The 18,465-nt window shown below is 43.4% G+C and overlaps 1 protein-coding gene across 2 annotated transcripts in view; it reads right to left on the reverse strand.

The window, feature by feature from the left end:
- LOC139179602 (cytochrome P450 3A24-like) overlaps positions 1-15,240 on the reverse strand; it is a 49,329-nt gene extending 34,089 nt beyond the window's left edge. Inside the window, exons 1-3 of one of the 2 annotated variants that reach the window (XM_070779223.1) lie at positions 14,910-15,240; positions 8,741-8,834; positions 6,478-6,530 (exon numbers count right to left, since the gene is read on the reverse strand). In XM_070779223.1, coding sequence (XP_070635324.1) covers positions 6,478-6,530; positions 8,741-8,834; positions 14,910-14,980 — 218 coding nt within the window. In that variant the 5' untranslated portion in view covers positions 14,981-15,240. Of the gene's footprint in view, positions 1-6,477; positions 6,531-8,740; positions 8,835-14,909 lie in introns of those variants that run through there. The other variant, XM_070779224.1, reaches the window with a different exon arrangement.
- Positions 15,241-18,465: the final 3,225 nt, after the last annotated feature.

Below are 18,465 nucleotides of genomic sequence, written 5' to 3' on the forward strand. Positions count from 1 at the left end.
AATTTGCAATTAGCTGTTGGAAAACCATTGACAGGAGGATACTAGGACCCACCAAAAAAAGATACCCACATCCAAAGACAAAAAAGCCACAGCGAGAAGGTAGGAGGGACACAATTATAATAAAATCAAATCCTATACCTGCCAGGTGGGTGACCCACAGACAGGAGAACAATACCAAAGAAGTTCTCACACTGTTGCCAAGGTTCTGAACTCAACATCAGGCTTCCCAGCCTGGGGATCTGACAAAGGGACTGGGAATCCCCAGGGAATCTGGCTTTGAGTGCCAGTGAGATTTGATTATAGGACTTCCAGAGGACCAGGGGATGCAGAGACTCCAGTTCTGGAGGGCACAAACAAAATTTTGTGCACACCAAGACCCAGAGAGAAGCAGTGGCCCCACAGGAGACTGAACCAAAAGTATCTGCTAGTATTGGAGGGCCTCCTGTGGAGGAGAGGGTTGGCAGGGGCTCACCACAGGGACGGGGGCACTGGAAGTTCCCCTTTGGCATAAACCCTCTTAGAAGTCACCATTAACCCTACCATAGAGCCTGTAGACCCAGGGCTGGGTCGCCTCAAGCCAAACAACCACCTGAGCAAGGCCTTGCCCACCAGAGAAAGATCCAGTTTTTCCCACTGCCAGTCCCTCCCATCAAGAAGCTTATACAAGCCTCTTGGCCTCAGCCATCAGAGGGAAGACAGAAGCAAGAAGAAGCACAGTCTTCCAACAGCTAAAACACAAACCATATTACAGAAAGTTAATCATGATGTGAAAAGATGCTCAATATCACTCATTATTAGAGAAACACCAATCGAAACTACAATGAGATATCACCTCACACAGGTCAGAATGGGCCTCATCAAAAAGTCTTCAAACAACAAATGCTGAAAAGGGTGTGGAGAAAGGGGAACGCTCTTGCACTGTTGGTGGGAATGTAAATTGATATAGCCACTATGAAAGACGGTATGAAGATTCCTTGAAAAACTAGGAATAAAATATGACCCAGCAATCCCACTCTTAGGCATATACCCTGAGGAAACCAAAACTGAAAAAGACACATGTACCCCATTGTTCATTGCAACACTATTTACAATAGCTAGAACATGGAAGCAACCTAGATGTCCATCGACAGATGATTGGATAAAGAAGCTGTGGTACATATACACAATGGAATATTACTCGGCCATAAAAAGGAATGCCTTTGAGTCAGTTCTAATGAGGTGGTTGAACTAGAATTTATCATACAGAGTGAAGTAAGTCAGAAAGGGAAAGATAAATATCGTACACTAATGCATATACACAGAATCTAGAAAAATGGTACTGAAGAATTTATTCACAGGGCAGCAATGGAGAAACAGACATAGAGAATAGACTTATGGACATGGGGAGAGTAGAGAGGGTGAGATGTATGGAAAGAGTAACATGGAAACTTACATACCATGTGTAAAATAGATGGCCAACAGGAATTTTCTATATGGCTCAGGAAACTCAAATAGGGGCTCTGTATCAATCTAAAGGGGTGGGATGGGGAGGCAAATGGGAGGGGGTTCAGGAGGGAGGGGATATATATATGCTGCTGCTGCTGCTGCCGCTGCTAAGTCGCTTCAGTTGTGTCCGACTCTGTGTGATCCCATAGACGGCAGCCCACCAGGCTCTGCCCTCTCTGGGATTCTCCGGGCAATAACACTGGAGTGGGTTGCCATTTCCTTCTCCAATGCATGAAAGTGAAAAGTGAAAGTGAAGTTGCTCAGTCGTGTCTGACTCTTCGCAACCCTATACTTATGGCTGATTCATGTTGAGGTTTGACAGAAAACAACAAAATTCTGTAAAGCAATTATCCTTCAATAGAAAAAAAAATTTTTAAAAATTGATTTAACTGGGAGTCCAGGACAGCTATGCTACTGAACTTGCCTGAGGAACCACCACCAAGGATGCTACAAGGGAAGCCAAAATGCTAAATAACCTCTGGAACTGCAGAAGTCCATCCATATTGCTACTCAGGACAGAGCCAGAGCCTCTGACATCTTGCCATGGAGACTGAGAGCATGCTCACAGCTGCTGTGTGCACAGTGACTGTCTGCGTCTGCGCTGAGCTGCTGGGAAGCTGTTGGAGTGACTGACGCCATGATTTCCTGTACTAGTGCTGCCTCAACAGCCAGCCAGTTGTCTCTGCTTGTCTATCTCAATTATTGTTCCCGAGACTCTACCAGGAGCAAATAAAAAGTGATTCTCCCTTTCTTCAAAAAAAAAAAAAAAAAAGAAAGAAAGAAAGAAAGAAAGACAATCATGATGAAAAAGCAGAAACTTAGGTCCCAGATGAAGGGACAAGATAAAACCCCATGCCAGGAGCCGGCGAGAGACATTCCACTCGTGACAAAGGTCATGAGGAAGGAGGCTCGGCATACGCAAAGGCGGGATCGAGCCTCAGGAGTCCCCCCGGATATTCTCGAGCATCTACCCCCAAAAAACCAGAGTCTGCCTACTTTATTGCTTTGTGCTCTCACCTCTGACTTTACTGGGGGCTGTCCCCCACCATCATCTCGCTCTTTCTGTCAAAGAGTTAACTTACAGCTCCAATTAATAAAGTTCCTGGGCAATTAGGAGTGTTTAAATCCAAACCCCTCAGATAGCTCCCTAACTCACCTGACAAGTTTACCTGGACTCCTACAGCTATGCATATGATTGTTTACAGTCTCCCAGCCTCGAGAGACACGGGAAGCTTAAGATATTCAAATAGTTTAGAACCTCTCAGAGAGTTAGTAACTGTCAGAATAAACTAGTAAAGGATTTCAATGATGAGCCAATGCTTGCTGCCAAGTTTCCACATCCCCTGAATTGTATCCTTGAATGTGTATTAATTAATATAGTTGGTATGTAGAAAAAATAAGTAGTGGCCTTGGTGTTAGTAACTTTAGACCCTTAAGGTAATAAATTCTTTCCTTTGTTGTAAATCCATTACACATCCGCCCTATAGGAATGCAATTTTATCTTTGGAAGATGGTGCCAAACCTTAAAATAATTACTCCTAGATAAAATAAGTCTTTGTTGATAAGTCTTTGTCAAGAGTCATAAAATGTTAATAGGCCTTTTGGCCAGAAGATGATGTAAATCACCTAAACCATTTGTATACGATAAATTTGCAGGATAGAAACCCTAGTTTTTGATAAGGATCAAAGACTGCTGATTTGCATCCCCTATTATCCTCTATGTGTAACTTAGAGTATATAAGCCCCTGTTGAAAATAAAGCTACGGGCCTTGCTCACCAACGCTTGGTCTCCCCATGTCATTCTTCCCCTCAATTTCCAGCTGAGTCTCCATCTGGAGCGTGGATATCCTCTGTGACCATTTATTTGCCTGGGCTTCTAAGACCCACTTGAGAAGGTGTCTAAGGTGGGGCACCTTCCGCTATTCGAGAGGGCGCCTGCGGCCTCCATGGTCAGAGCTAACCTGGTGTCACAGGTTATATTGATTTTCCGCGTAAACCAAGCTACTCAGCTTCTTTTCTCCACTGAATTTTCCTACTGAGCTATCCTCATTCTATTATTCTTTATATCTTTGATAAATAAATAAATAAATAGTCGCCGACGCCGTTTCCCCTTTGAATACCCTGGATCAGCCGGGGCTGGTCCCCGACAACCCCAGAAAAACAACTAAATGGAGATAGGCAACCTTCCAGAAAAAGAATTCAGAACAGTGATAGTGAAAATGATCCAGGATCTTGGGAAAAGAATGGAGGCAAAGATTGAGAAGATGCAAGAAATACTTACTAAAGACCTGGAAGAATTGAAGAACAAACAAACAGAGGTGAATAACACACTGCTGCTGCTGCTGCTAAGTCGCGTCAGTCGTGTCCGACTCTGTGCGACCCCATAGACGGAAGCCCACCAGGCTCCTCTGTTCCTGGGATTCTCCAGGTAAGAATACTGGAGTGGGTTGCCATTTCCTTCTCCAACGCATGGAAGTGAAAAGTGAAAGTGAAGTCGCTCAGTCGTGTCCGACTCTTAGCGGCCTCATGGACTGTAGCCTAGCAGGCTCCTCCGTCCATGGGATTTTCCAGGCAAGAGTACTGGAGTGGGGTGCCATCGCCTTCTCCGGAATAACACACTGCTGCTAAGTCGCTTCAGTCGTGTCCAACTCTGTGCAACCCCAGAGACGGCAGCCCACCAGGCTCCCCTGTCCCTGGGATTCTCCAGGCAAGAACACTGGAGTGGGTTGCCATTTCCTTCTCCAATGCATGAAAGTGAAAAGTGAAAGTGAAGTCGCTCAGTCGTGTGTGACTCTTAGCAACCCCATGGACTGCAGCCTACCAGGCTCCTCCGTCAATGGGATTTTCCAGGCAAGAGTACTGGAGTGGGGTGCCATTGAAGGAATTAATAGCAGAATGACTGAGGCAGAAGAACGGATAAATGACCTGGAGGACAGAATGGTGGAAATCTCTACTGCAGAATAGAACATAGAAAAAAGAATGGAAAGCAATGAAGACAGCCTAAGAGACCTCTGGGACAACATTAAACACATCGACATTCATATTATAGGGGTCCCAGAAAGAGAAGAGAGAAAGAAAGGGCCTGAGCAAATATATGAAGAGAAAACACCTGAAAACTTCCCTAACATGGGAAAGGAAATAGTCAACCAAGTCCAGGAAGCACAGAGAGTCCTGGTCAGGATAAACCCAAGGAGCAACACTCCAAGACACACAGTAATCAAACTGACAAAAATTGAAGACAGAGATAAAACATTAAAAGAACAAGGGGAAAGTGACAGCTAACACACAAGTGAACTCTTATCAGGCTCTGAGTAGGTTTCTCAACAGAAACTCTACAAGCCAAAGGGAATGGCATGATATATTTAAAGTGATGAAAGGGAAGAAATTACAACCAAGAATACTCTACCCAGAAAGACTCTCCTTCAGACTTTATGGAGAAATCAAAAGCTTTCCAGTTAAGCAAAAGTTAAGAGAATTCAGCACCACCAAACCAGCTTTACAACAAATGCTAAACGAAGTTCTCTAGGCAGGAAACACAAGAGAAGAAAAAGACCTGCAGAAAATAACCCCAAAACAATTAAGAAAACGGTAATAGAATCATTCATATCAATCATTATCTTAAATGTAATGAATTACCTTAAACGTAAATGAATTAAAGGGACCAACCAAAATACATAGACTGGCCGGGTGGATGAAAACATATGCCTGTATGCACGTCCACTTACCGCATCACTCTGCTTGACAACCCCCCCCCAAATTGTATGTAATTGTTTTATATTGTTTATTTAATCATGTTCCCATTATGGCTTGCAATTGTAATTATCTTTTATTTTTGTCTGACTGATTGTGAAAACTGATAAACATCTTTTACTATTGTGATTATGATACTGTTACTCACTTAATAACACTATATCATGACTGGTCAACAGAAAAATAATAGAAGTCTATATCACCAAAACTAGGACCTAATAGAAAAACCTGTAATCACTTTTTAAAATCCAGATGCATATCAGAATTATCTTGAAACTTTTTGAAAAATACAAATGCTCAGGTATTGCTTTTTTTCCTCCAGAGCTCCACGTTTCTAATGAACAGTCATGTTTAAAAACAATTGGACTATATGATGATCTTTTACTTTTATCTAGTTTATTTCACTTTTTCTATTTCATATTCAGTGCTCCCATTTCATTTAGTTTATGTTCTCCAGTTTCTCCATCTCCTTTTTTTTCTTTGATGTTCTTTCTTGAACCTTTATCAAGTGCAGTAGAAAAGCATTTGTATACTATATATAAATATGTATAATATATATATTTTAGAAAACATGAATTTTTGCCTAACTAAAAAAATTACAACATTTCAATTTTACTTGTTTGACTTAGTATGAATAGAATGCTAGATTTCTAATTAAAAAATAGATATGCAACAAGTAACAAAGGTTTATGGTATAGAATAGGGAACTATAGTCAATATCTTATAATAACCTACGATGGGAAATAATTCTGAAAGTAATATATGTGTATTTGTATAACCAAATCACCCGTGCGCACCTGAAACATTGTAAGTCAACTCTACTTCAATAAAATATATATATTTTAAAAACAGAGAGAAACATGTGGGAAAGGGTAATAAAATGCATTTATAGGCCCATATTAGAATGTTCTAGAATAATGCATTTATGCAATTAAAGGCAACCTAAGGAGAGAAAAAATGGAAAAGGGGAGAAAGAGTGAGACATTGACAGAACGTGAGGCTAGGAGTCCCTGGGTGTCAAAGTCTGGAGAAAAATGATGACCTGTGACTCTCCAGGCCTGATTCAGACTGTGGACCTGCATACCTGGTGGCTTCTAGGATCTCTGGTCAAATAAGTCTCCAAAGCTTTACAACAAATGACTTCACTCCAAGAAGCTCTGGATACCCCCCTCCATACTAAGGGGGGAGGGAGAGTGGCTAATTATAACAAGTGTATCCAACAGAAGTTTCCAGAATACTCACCCCCAAATTTTCCCATACTTTTTAAAACATTCTTCATTAAACTCACATACACCCTGCAAGGAGAAACAAAATTATATTATTAATATACTGTATTGAACCCTGCCTCTAATTCACAAAGCCATCATTTTTCACTGGCAGTTGGAGGGAAGTTCTTATTCACAAATGTCTTAAAGGAAAGGAGAGAAAATAGAGGAGATATGTGAAACTGACCATTTAAAATCACTCTTTAATTTTCTTTGAATATTGTAGATACTAAAACGCTTACCCCTGTCAATGAATACTTCTTACTCCTTGTCTTTCTGAAGCCTTTTCCTTGTGCATGTGTTGTCTAAAATCCTTTAATCTCTAATCCCCCATGGACATGTGAGAAAACTGAAGCTGAGAGAAGTAAGCGTTTCCTACACACCCTTTCATCTCCTAGTTAAGCAGCCTTTTCATTTATCCCATGCAAATTCTAACAGAATAAGGATGTTAAAGCACCAGTGATGTATTTTAATCTCACAGATTTAAATAAGTCTAAGGAGTGTGTGCTGAATGAGAAAGTGAGTGAGTGATTGAATGAATGACAAAGTGGACTTGCCTTCTAGTTTTCCAGCTCAACGCAGAAAAAACGGGAAGATGCCACAAGTACACAAAGGACAGTGCAGTTTACATGCCTGGCCTGAGTTTTTACTTCTATAACTTAAAAAAAAAAGCCTTTTGCTAAGTTTCTATTGTGATATTCAAACTGTGGTGTTGGAGAGGACTGTTGAGAGTCCCTTGGACTGCAAGGAGATCAAATCAGTCAATCCTAAAGGAAATCAACCATGAATATTCATTGGAAGGAACTGATGCTGAAGTTGAAGCTCCAATACTTTGGCCATCTGATGCAACAAGCTGACTCATTGGAAAAGAACCTGATACTGGAGAAGTGGGCGACAGAGGATGAGATGGTTGGATGGCACCACTGACTCAATACATCAGTTTGAGCAAACTCCAGGAGATGGTGAAGGACAGGGAACCCTGGTGTGCTGCAGTCCATGGGGACACAGCTGAGCAACTGAACAACAAACAGCAAAGCAAATGAAGTTCTCAGAAATGAGGGTTTTTTAGGTGCATCTACTAAGAAGTTCGTCTGGGAAAGGTTGATAGGCAATTACTGCTTCTTCAGATGGAAAAATATTCAGAAAGTTATTAGGCAGTAATGAGATAATGACAATCTCAGTTGGGAGAATTGGGATCTAAGAAACAATCCTGTCTGCTGGAAAGGAAATCTGAGTCAGAGAGCAGCTGGCACACAGGGCTCTGCCCGTGGACATGGACATAGCTCACGACCTTCAGTTGAGGGACTGGGCCCTGGGGGAATCATCAGAGCATGATGGATATTAAGGTTCAGCCAGAATTCACAATCCATCTGCCATCTGGTACATTCCCTCCAGTTAAATTAAACATTAAATTAAAATTTTAATAATTTTGTCAAATCATATCCTTTCTAGTGAATTTGCATATGTGATTCTGTCTTATTTTTTAAAACTCCACAACTTGTTTGGTCATTAAATATCTGAAGCAAATAGACAACCACCAACGTGTCTCAGTTACACTCATTCCCTGCTCAAACTCACCCGTGAGGTGCCTGCTCTGAAGGCACAGAAGAAAAGCAGAAAGCTTTTGTTCCATCTCTCAAGTCCCAAAAGATGTCATGTATAGCAAGAGGTAGAGCAGAAAGTGGAAAAAAGAAAAAAACAACAACAACAACAACAACAACTGCAGGAATTAGCAGTTCTTGAGAGAATCCAAGTATGTGCAAATTACCTGATACGTTAAAAACTAAAGTGTCCAAACAATTCAGGAGGAAAGGGACAAAAGGGTACCCAGAGCTTATGCTACCATCAAGGCACATCTGACACTAGTGAACGCAGCACAATGAGCCGCAACCAGGCATCCCTTCATGCTTTTCTCCTGACAATTAGTAGGGCTGTGCCTTGCTGGGAATCTGCACCTGGCAGAGAGAAGATCCTCCTCACAAAGCTTACAAGATGGAACTTCAAGTCATGTGCTGACTCAGCCAAGAGACCTTGACTGTCTGAGGAGGCAAACCTGAGGCTCCTGACAGCTGACAATAGAAGCCTCGGGTAAAGAGGTCATGTGTGGTGGGGTCTATGATGCCATTTCTGGGAAGTAAGAAAACTCTCAACTGCCCCCTGAGGAGGAGAATTTTTACTATGGAACTCAGCTGGGATTTGCAACCATAAGAAGCAAAAAAGGGACATCAAGCAACATGCACCTTTCGGTAGGACAGAATGTTTCCAAAATAAGGTAGAGGTCTTGGTCCAGGAACTCCCAACTTCTTAAAAAGCCCATAGGAATATGTTCCATATCTATGAATTGAGAGAGAAAATCCAGGTCACGGATTGTGGAATAAATGCTGGAGCTGTCCAGTCACTAACTTGAAACTGGAACCATCAGCCTAGAAAGATAATATGTAGGCGATAAATAATAACAGCAATTCCAAACGCAATAATTACTTTCACTCATCAACTCCTTTCCCTCCTCCATAGTGAGACCACAAATAGCAGCTGAAATTTTGATGGTCCCAATCCTAGAGTGGATGCTTGATAAATATTTACAAAATTTGAGAGCTCCCAGGAGGTTTAGGCTATAATTCCTCCAAAAAAATGCATTCATATGTATTTAGTAAGTTGACTCTCCCATGATTTAGAGATTCTCATTCTAAGAACACAGGGGAAATTTTTTTTTCTGTCTCAAACATGAGATTTTGGATAACTGCATCCACCCAATGACAGAGTTACTAGAGATAACATGGCGTTGTTCTTATACTTATCCTTTTCCTTCCCTTTATGCTGTTGTTGCTGTTTAGTTGCTCAGTCATGTCTGACTCTTTGTGATCCCGTGGACTGAAGCACACCAGGCTTCCCTGTCCTTCACCATCTCCTGGAATTTGCTCAAATTCATGTCCATTGAGTCAGTGATGCCATCCAACCATCTCATTCTTTGTCACCCCCTTCTCTTCCTGCCCTCAATCTTTCCCAGCATCAGGGTCTTTTCCAAGGAGCCAGTTCTTTGCATTGGAGCTCCCACCATGATCTGACCTCATTTTAAGATCTGATTCTTCTTAACTCTGTCTTCACAAGCAGGTGTTAAAACAAGCACAGCTTTTTGTTTTAATTAAAGTAATATTAGTTAATTTGCTTTATTATTTAATGGCAATTCAGTTCAGTTCAGCCACTTAGTCCTGTCCGACTCTTTGTAACCCTATGGACTGCAGCACACCACCCTGTCCATCACCAACTCCCGGAGTTTACTCAAACTCATATGCATTGAGTCGGTGATGCCATCCAACCATCTCATCCTCTGTTGTCCCCTTCTTCTCTCGCCTTCAATCTTTCCCAGCATCAGGGTCTTTTCCAATGAGTCAGTTCTTTGCATCAGGTGGCCAAAGTATTGGAATTTCAGCTTCAGCATCAGTCCTTCCAATGAATATTCAGGACTGATTTCCTTTAGGATTGTCTGGTTGGATCTCCTTGAAGTCCAAGGGACTCTCAAGAGTCTTCTCCAACACCACAGTTTAAAAGCATCAATTCTTCGGTGCTCAGCTTTCTTTATAGTCCAACTCTCACATCCATACATGACTACTGGAAAAGCCATAGCTTTGACTAGATGGACCTTTGTTGGTAAAGTAATGTCTCTGCTTTATAATATGCTGTCTAGGTTGGTCATAGCTTTTCTTCCAAGGAACAAGCGTCTTTTAATTTCATGGCTGCAGTCACCATCTGCAGGGATTTTGGAGGCCAAAGAGAGAAAGTTTCTCACTGTTTCCATTGTTTCCCCATCTATTTACCATGAAGTGATGGGACCAGATGTCATGATCTTAGTTTTCTGAATGTTGAGTTTTAAGCCAGTTTTTTCACTCTTCTCTTTCACTTTCATCAAGAGGCTCTTTTGTTCTTCTTTGCTTTCTGCCATAAAGGTGGTGTCATAAGGGTGGCAATCTATCTTTACAAATTAATTATCTAAACAATTAAAATGAGCCAGTTAGCATAACTGCCCCAAACATGGCAAGTGCAAACTTAATGGTTACTATAGTGGCACAATGACTTGAATTACATCAGTGGTTGTGTAAATGCTTAACACCTGGAGATAAAAATGGAACTATATTTTGCCTACCTACCTGAGTCAATTATATGATATCTATGGGTATCTCTGGGCTTCCCAGGCAGCTCAGTCACAAATACTCTGCCTACCAATGCAGGAGACTTGGGAGATACTGGTTTGATCCCTGGGATGGGAAGGTCCCTGGAGGAGAAAATGGCAGCCCACGCCAGTACTCTTGCCTGGAGAATCCCATGGACAGAGAAGCCTGGTGGGCTACAGTCCATAGGGTTGCCAACAGTCAGACAAGGACGCACAAGCCAAGTGTGAACCAACTGAATTAAGAGTATTTTTTTAAAATTTAAAACTTTTTCACCTGTTAACAAAATACATCCTTTATACTCATTTTTCACTCCATTCTTATCATCTTTCCTATCAGTAAGTCATCAGCTTAATATGCTCAGTGTCTATTTTCTGTATATGTTCTTAGAAAACATATAATCATGCCTCATGTGCAGATGGTTTTATTTACTCTCTACCATTTTTTTTTTTTGACTGCATGGACCAGTATGCAGGACGTGCATTATCTTTGTTCCCAGACCAAGGGATCAAACTTGGGCTCTTGGCAGTGAGAGTAAAAAGTCCTAACCTTTGTACCACCAGGGAATTGTCTCTTTAATATTTTTTTAATTTTGAGATAATAGTACATTCATAAGAATTTATAAGAAATAGTACAGAAAGATCTCATTTACTCTTAACCCAGTTCCACCCAATGGAGACATCTTTAAAAACTATACAGTAACCCAACACACACACACACACCCAGGTAAAGTTTTGCAGTCTATGATTTGTTACCCATGGTCTATGTGGTTAACATATTGGTCTAAAAATATTAAGTGGAAAATTCCAGAAATAATTTATAAGTTTTAAATTGTGCATTGTTCTGAGCAGCGTGATGAAATTTTGCTCCATCTGACAAAATGTGAACCATCCCTTTCTTCAGTTCATCATGCCTGTTAGTCATTTAGGAGCTGACTTAATCATCAGATCAACTGTCATGGTATCACAGTGCTTGTGTTCAACTCTTATGTTGTAACGGTTGAATTCTTGAAGCACAGTGTTCTTATCTGTAGAATGAAAACTGTGCTCAAGTCTTCCATTGCCATCACAGAAATTGAGCACATTTCAGCTACACCCATGTCTCTGTTGTCAGGCAATTTGGTTGATTTGGACTACAAAGAAGGATGACTGACCCTTATGTTCCCTGAAACTGTAGAAATGACCCAATGACTAAAGGATCCATTTCCAGACCATTCCCCCCCTCATGGCATCTGGTCCTCCAACCAGTGATACTCACCTGCTAAGCACAATGCCCCAGGTGCACTCATTTTCCTGAAGATGCTCAATCACAAAGCAGCTAGATTACTGCCTCTGACTTCAACTACCTTAAAAACCAATGGAGGCTGGTGCTCCCTATAGCAGGCCTGCCTGTAGGTTATCCTTCGGGTGTTATGTGTGCAAGCCCATGACTCAGGGTTCTGGATCTTTACAAGTCTGCTCACTCTAGTGTTACTGAGAGATGACAGAGTGTGGGAAAAGAGAGCCTGAGGGAAGAGGTTGCCATCAATGGTTTAAACATGAACTTGCTAGACCTCTAATGCTAACTCCGCAGAGGCAAATTAGTAAGGTATGGCTGAAAAGCAGGCTGTGTATAAATGGTTCAAAATGCCCTACAGGCACTTTCACCAGTCTTCAGTAACCTTCCTGTGGAGGCAAAAGACACTTTGTATGACCAAAAATGAGTGGCCATAGAATGTTCCAGAATATTGGATTAAGCTCCTGTCTCTCCTTCTTTGGAAGCTAGCCTTTAAGGTAGCACAGGTTCAAATTTCTGTATAAATCCAGCAATCTTACAATATGTGATAAGAGAAACGCAAAAAATTTTGTGGAAGACCTATGTTGGAAGTGCCCATGGATGTACCTTGGCCAAGCCATGTTGGCGATCTCTCTCTTTCCTCCAGAGCAAGTGGTGGAGGTGTGGGCACCAGCTGGCACAACCAAGGGGTGGCCTGTGCAACTCCCACCCCAGTTCCTCTCTCTGTCTTCACAACCAGGCAAAACTGGTTTCTGCTTCTGAACCTTCAGTGTGCTACATGAACTCAAAAGTGATGCCAAGCCATCGAGTGAGCATGTTGGCAACACTGGTCCCACAGAGAGATCTGGTGTAGTGTCTAAACTCACATGGTTCCACCAAGGCAGCAGGTGGACTGAGTGAGTTATTATTCTAGCTCCCCACTTTTTGGTACATTGATGCTTCTTTGGGTAAAAAGGAAGAGGCTAAAGATAAAGCCAACATTTTCATAGTTTTTACACTGCATCAGCATAACGACAGCCTCGTCTGCAGCGGCTGATTCCTGGCTGCACCAGCGCCTTCTCAGGCTACAGGGATGTTTGCCTGGTGGGACACTAGCCAGCACCAGCCCCACTGTCAGACGGACCAGACACAGTGTGACTGAGGTTGTTCCGTGTCCCCAAGCTTCCAGCAGATGAGATGCCAACCTTATGGACCTTGTGTGGGATCAGGTCTGAGAAGTATCCCTGCGAGGTCTGCTCTGAAGAATGAGGAATATTCTCCCCTCCATCCCAACCTCTTTCTGGATGCCTCTCACATCATCACTGGCTCCCAGCCATGTATACTCATCTGCCCTGAAGACTAAAATAGCTTGCTGGACATGTATATTTAAAAAGATATATCACAGGAATATATTTATACACTAGATTCATATTCCAGGCATTATTCTGGAGGGTGAGTTTATTTACATACCTTTCTAGGTGCTGGACAACAGTCCTCTTTTATCCTTCAGGGGAAAAAAACACATGCTGGAAATACTCATATCAATTTTTTAAGTGAAGTGAAAGTTGTTCAATCGTGTCCAACTCTTTGGGATCCCCAGCTAGACAGTCCATGGAATTCTCCAGGCCAGAGTACTGGACTGTACAGCTGTTCCCTTCTCCAGGGGATCTTCCCAACCCAGGGACTGAACCCCAGTTTCTCACATTGCAGGCGGCTTCTTTACCAACTGAGCTATCAGGGAAGCCCCAATTTTGGCAGAGTTTAATTTCATTCTATTTAGTACTAGATTCAACTATATAAAATGAAATTAAACTCTACCAATTAACTTTATAATATCAGACAGAAAATATGTTGCTGCAATACTTTGAATTCCTAATATTTCTTTCAAAGAATTAAAATGAGGTTAATATTATTCATGTGCATGTCATCATGATTTCCTATACTAAAGGAAAGTGAAATTGACATAGGGCTCATATGTGATTTGGAGGGGTATCTCTAAGCACTTGTTGAAAATAACTCCTCTCCCAACTTAATCCATGATACCAGGTAGCCCACCACTTAAAGGAATTCTTCTACTAGATGGTTTTGATTTATCCTCCTGTGTCATACTTAAAAAGGAAAAAGTGCTTAAAATCCAAATTGGACTCTGGGGCTTGTGGCAACGTAGGCTTAGCAGATTTTTATCACAGGGAAAATAAATTTGTACACTGATGCTAACCCTTCCAGAGATTAAAAGAAAAGGTGAAAGAAATGAATATAACCTCAAGATTTCTGCCAAGTCTCCCTAGATCTTAAGATTTCTCATTTGGGGCTCCATAGTTCTGCAGAGTACAGCGTAGGGGAATTGAGTCTTAGGAATGGATGCCCTGAGGAGGGGTGCAGAAAAGGAAGAGGGGTGCAGAAAAGGGGGAGGGATGAGTATGAAAAAAGGGTGCTTGTTCTCAGGCCTCCAAACAAAGTCGGGGTGCACCCGGTGCCTTGTGTAAATGACACCTGGAAAGAGGGTCCAGAGCAGGAGCTCCTGAGTGACAAAGGGGCCAAACATTCCTCAGGATTCCTGTAGCAGGTACAGAATCCAGAAGTCAGAGAATGAAACAAAACCCAGGTTACTGCTTGCCTCCAGGATTCCCAGCATGGGAATCAGTGAGGACTACACTGCACATGGGCCATTGTTTTTAATTTGCCCTTGATGGACTCTGGTTGACTAGTCTAGGTCCATGCAAACTGGTAGTCAATCAGAGGGTCATTCTCAGGAGCAAAGAATGTCACAAACCCTCCTAACAATGCTAACAGCAACTTGGGAGTAAAGTTAACTCCTTCAACACATGTGGGTAAGATCAATAATAACCCATTTGGTGCCCATAGCACATGATGCTTGAGCAACTTCCCCTCCATTTACTTTGAACTTTAAAAAACTAAGGGAACCCCCTTTCCTGCTTAGCACCCCAAGACCCAGGTTACAAAGGAGATGAGCCTGATGGTTACTCACAGATAGAGGAGCACCAGACCGGTAGCCAGGAGAACCCAGGTTTCCGTGGAAAAGCTCAGGATTAGCTCCATGGCCACTTTTCTTGGCGATTCCTTCTTCTGAGTTTCCTTTCAGCTGTGTGTGCTGCCCTCTGCCTGCCTCTGAGTGTGGAGCTTCTGTTCACATTAGGCGGAGATTCAGTGCGGTTGGGAGATTTATGTGGTGAGAAAGGAGGTGGAGCTGGAGCTGCAGCCAACAGAAGCGCCACCTGGGCTCCACCTACAGGAGCCCTCTCTGCCTTGGTAGTTGGCCGAGCATAACACGCACTTCAGTTTGACCTCCCTTGAGTTCATATTCTGTAGGAAATCAATAAACAATCAGTGTTATCAGTAAGCCCAAAGGTTACAGAAAATAAAATAAAGCCACTGGCTTTAATTCTCCTCTAAACCTCTCTGTCTCTATGGCTGCCTGTAGTCCAAAATATTTGAAACTCTTCAAACAAGATGGTGGTGGTTTAGTTGCTAAGTTGTGTCCAACTCTTTTGGGACCCCATGGACTGCAGCCCACCAGGTTCCTCTGTCCATGGCAATTCCCAGGCAAGAATATTGGAGTTGGGTGCCATCTCCTCCTCCATGGGGTCAAACAAGATAGCTGTGCTGATTGTTACTCATATGACATTTTTCCTGCCTGGAAATGCCCCTGTGTCCCTTTTAGGTTCTTAATTATCCTTCAGAATGAAGCTCAGACAGAACATCTGTGTTAGACTCTTCCCTAACCAACCTCCTCGAGCAGATATAACCATTTCCTCCTCTGGGGATTTCTGTCCCCTGAAAACAATTCTATCTCCTGCACCATGTTCGGTTTTCATACCTAGTCTCTTCAGTGGATGGAGACCTGGGCACATACTGGGTTCTAGCCAGGGTCATGTCCAGGTACCTAGCAGAGTGTTTTCTGCAGAGTGGGTATCCAGAAATGTAGATGGAATTCAGTTGGTAGAGGTAAGGGCACTGGGCACCTGTGTGCCCTCTCCCTGTGGCTCTTTGGTGACCACGCCATCTTCCTGAATTGTTAACACAACAAGAGGGCCTGGCTGGGTCTTGGCCACTGTCTCTGTACTTTCAGGAGGATCCATCAGGATCCTGTTGACAAGAGGGCCCCAGAAGGAGAGGTAGGACATGGAGGAGAGGGTGATGGCTGCACCAATGGTATCAATTCAGCTGATTCTGGACCCACCTCAAAAGCTCCTGTAAGTCAGATTCTAGATCAAAAAGTGGTCACCTCTCTCTGGAAAGGCCACAATACAAGATCAAAGGGTGTAAAGAGAGTGAGAGGAAAAAGCGGTCCAATGGCCAAAAGGACCCCAACAACATTAGCCACCAGCAATGTGGCATGTACAGCAACAGGACTCCAAAAAGATCACATGAGGGCATGTTATCTCTGAGGAATGTGGGGTGTGGGTGGGTCAGAGCAGAGGGGTTCCCACTTGTGGACACCTAGGGAATTTGGGGGCTTCCCAAGTGTTGCTAGTGGTAAAGAACCCACTTGCCAATATAGGAGACCTAAGAGACACAGATTTGATCCCTGGGATGGGAAGATCCCCTGGAGGAAGAAATGGCAACCAACCCCAGTATTCTTTCCTGGAGAATCCCATGGCAGAGGAGCCTGGAGGGCTACAGTCCACAGGGTCACAAAGAGTCGGACACTACTGAAGAAACTTAGCATGCAGAGCACAGGGAAATTTTATTAGGTAACAAGGAGCTGATACAGAGGAGGCCTAGAGAAGCAGTTGGTATCACCTGCTGGAGGCCTCCCCCTGCTGCACTTAAGTCGCCTTAATCATATCTGACTCTGTGAACCATGGGCTGTAGCCCGCCAGGCTCCTCTGTCCATGGGATTCTCCAGGCAAAGATACTGGAGTGGGTTGCCATGCCCTTCTCCAGGGGATCTTCCTAACCCAGGCATCAAACCAGCGTCTCTTATGTCTCCTGCATTGGCAAGCTAGTTCTTTACCACTAGGACCACCTGGGAAGCCCAGGCATCCACGTAACCCTGCTGAATTCCTGATGGGAGCAGGATGAGGGCTGAGCATCGAGAAATTACAATGGCTCATTATCAGTACTTTGGACCAAGTCCTGCGTCTGGTTGGCCTAGGTAACCATGGATTATGTGAAAAACAAAACCTCAAAGGTTCTTAAAACTTAATAGAAACACAAGGTATGTAAGCTGTGTTTCTGCACTTCCTTCTCCCTTTATCCTGTCTTACTTTCACTCCTTCTGCAGAAAGTGGTACTCATCTCTTGCTAACTTTTCCCCTCACTCTGGGCTAAGAGTCCCCAGGGCTCTCCTATACTGGCCCGAGTGGGTGGAAGTCTTATTATTAAAGTGCTGCTGCTGCTGCTGCTGCTGCTGCTGCTAAGTCGCTTCAGTCGTGGCCAACTCTGTGCGACCCCGTCTAGTAAGTCCCAACTATGCCTCCTGCCCTATTTTACGTTCCTTGGAAGCTTGGCATGAGCATGAAATTTCTATCATCATAGTTTTTCATCTTTGGTTTCAGGCTTCCTCCAGGAGGCCCCTGTTAAAATCCACAGCTTCCACTGAGAATTATAATGTTTGAACACATCTATTTATCTGTCCATTGCTTCAGTTCAAGTGGGTGACTGGCAGGTGCCGGTACTGTGCTGTGGGCTAGAAGCTATACAGTCCTGTCCCTTGGGGCAGCCTCTCAGTGGAGGAAGTGAGACACACAACCAAGCTCAGTATGGGGCATACCTTTTGGAGTCTTTTGGGGAAATGGAGCCCTAGAGAGAGGCAGCAAAGGAGAGAAATGGATGGCAGCTTCAGTACCAACAAAGGACAGACCTGGGAAGCTGGGAGATGATCCCCAGGGAAAGTGAAGAGAAAGTGAAAGTCGCTCAGTCGTGTCTCTTTGCCACCCCATGGATTATACACAGTCCATGAAATTCTCCAGGCCAGAATACTGGAGTGGGTAGCCTTTCCCTTCTCCAGGGGACCTTCCCAACCCAGGGATCGAACCCTGGTCTCCCGCATTGCAGGTGAATTCTTCACCAGCTGAGCCAGAAGGGAAGCCCAAGAATACTGGAGTGGGTAGCCTATCCCTTCTCCAGGGGATCTTCCCAACCCAGGAATCGAACCAGGATCTGCCACATTGCAGGCGGATTCTTTACCAACTGAGCTATCAAGGAAGCAAGTCAGATAGAAAGTCTGAGGGATTTTGATACATTTCTGCCCCCTTTTGGTGCCTTCTCTGGGTACCTTTGGGGTTTCCCTGGTGGCTCAACTGTAAACAATCTGCCAGCAATGCAGGAGATCCAGGTTTGATCCCCGGGTTAGGAAGATCCCCTAGAGAAGGGAATGGCTACCCACTCCAGTATTCCTGCCTGGAGAATCCCATGGACAGAGATTGAAGGACTCCTGTCCATGGTGTTGCAGAGAGTGGGACACAATTGAGCAACTAAGCACATACACACACTGGGTACCTTTAAGGAGGGTCATGCTAAAATCCCCCATGTACATATATAGAAAGTGAGACTCAGTGACTGTAAATGGCTTCCCAACA

Source organism: Bos indicus, chromosome 25 (assembly GCF_029378745.1).
Source record: "Bos indicus isolate NIAB-ARS_2022 breed Sahiwal x Tharparkar chromosome 25, NIAB-ARS_B.indTharparkar_mat_pri_1.0, whole genome shotgun sequence".
NCBI lineage: Eukaryota > Metazoa > Chordata > Mammalia > Artiodactyla > Bovidae > Bos > Bos indicus.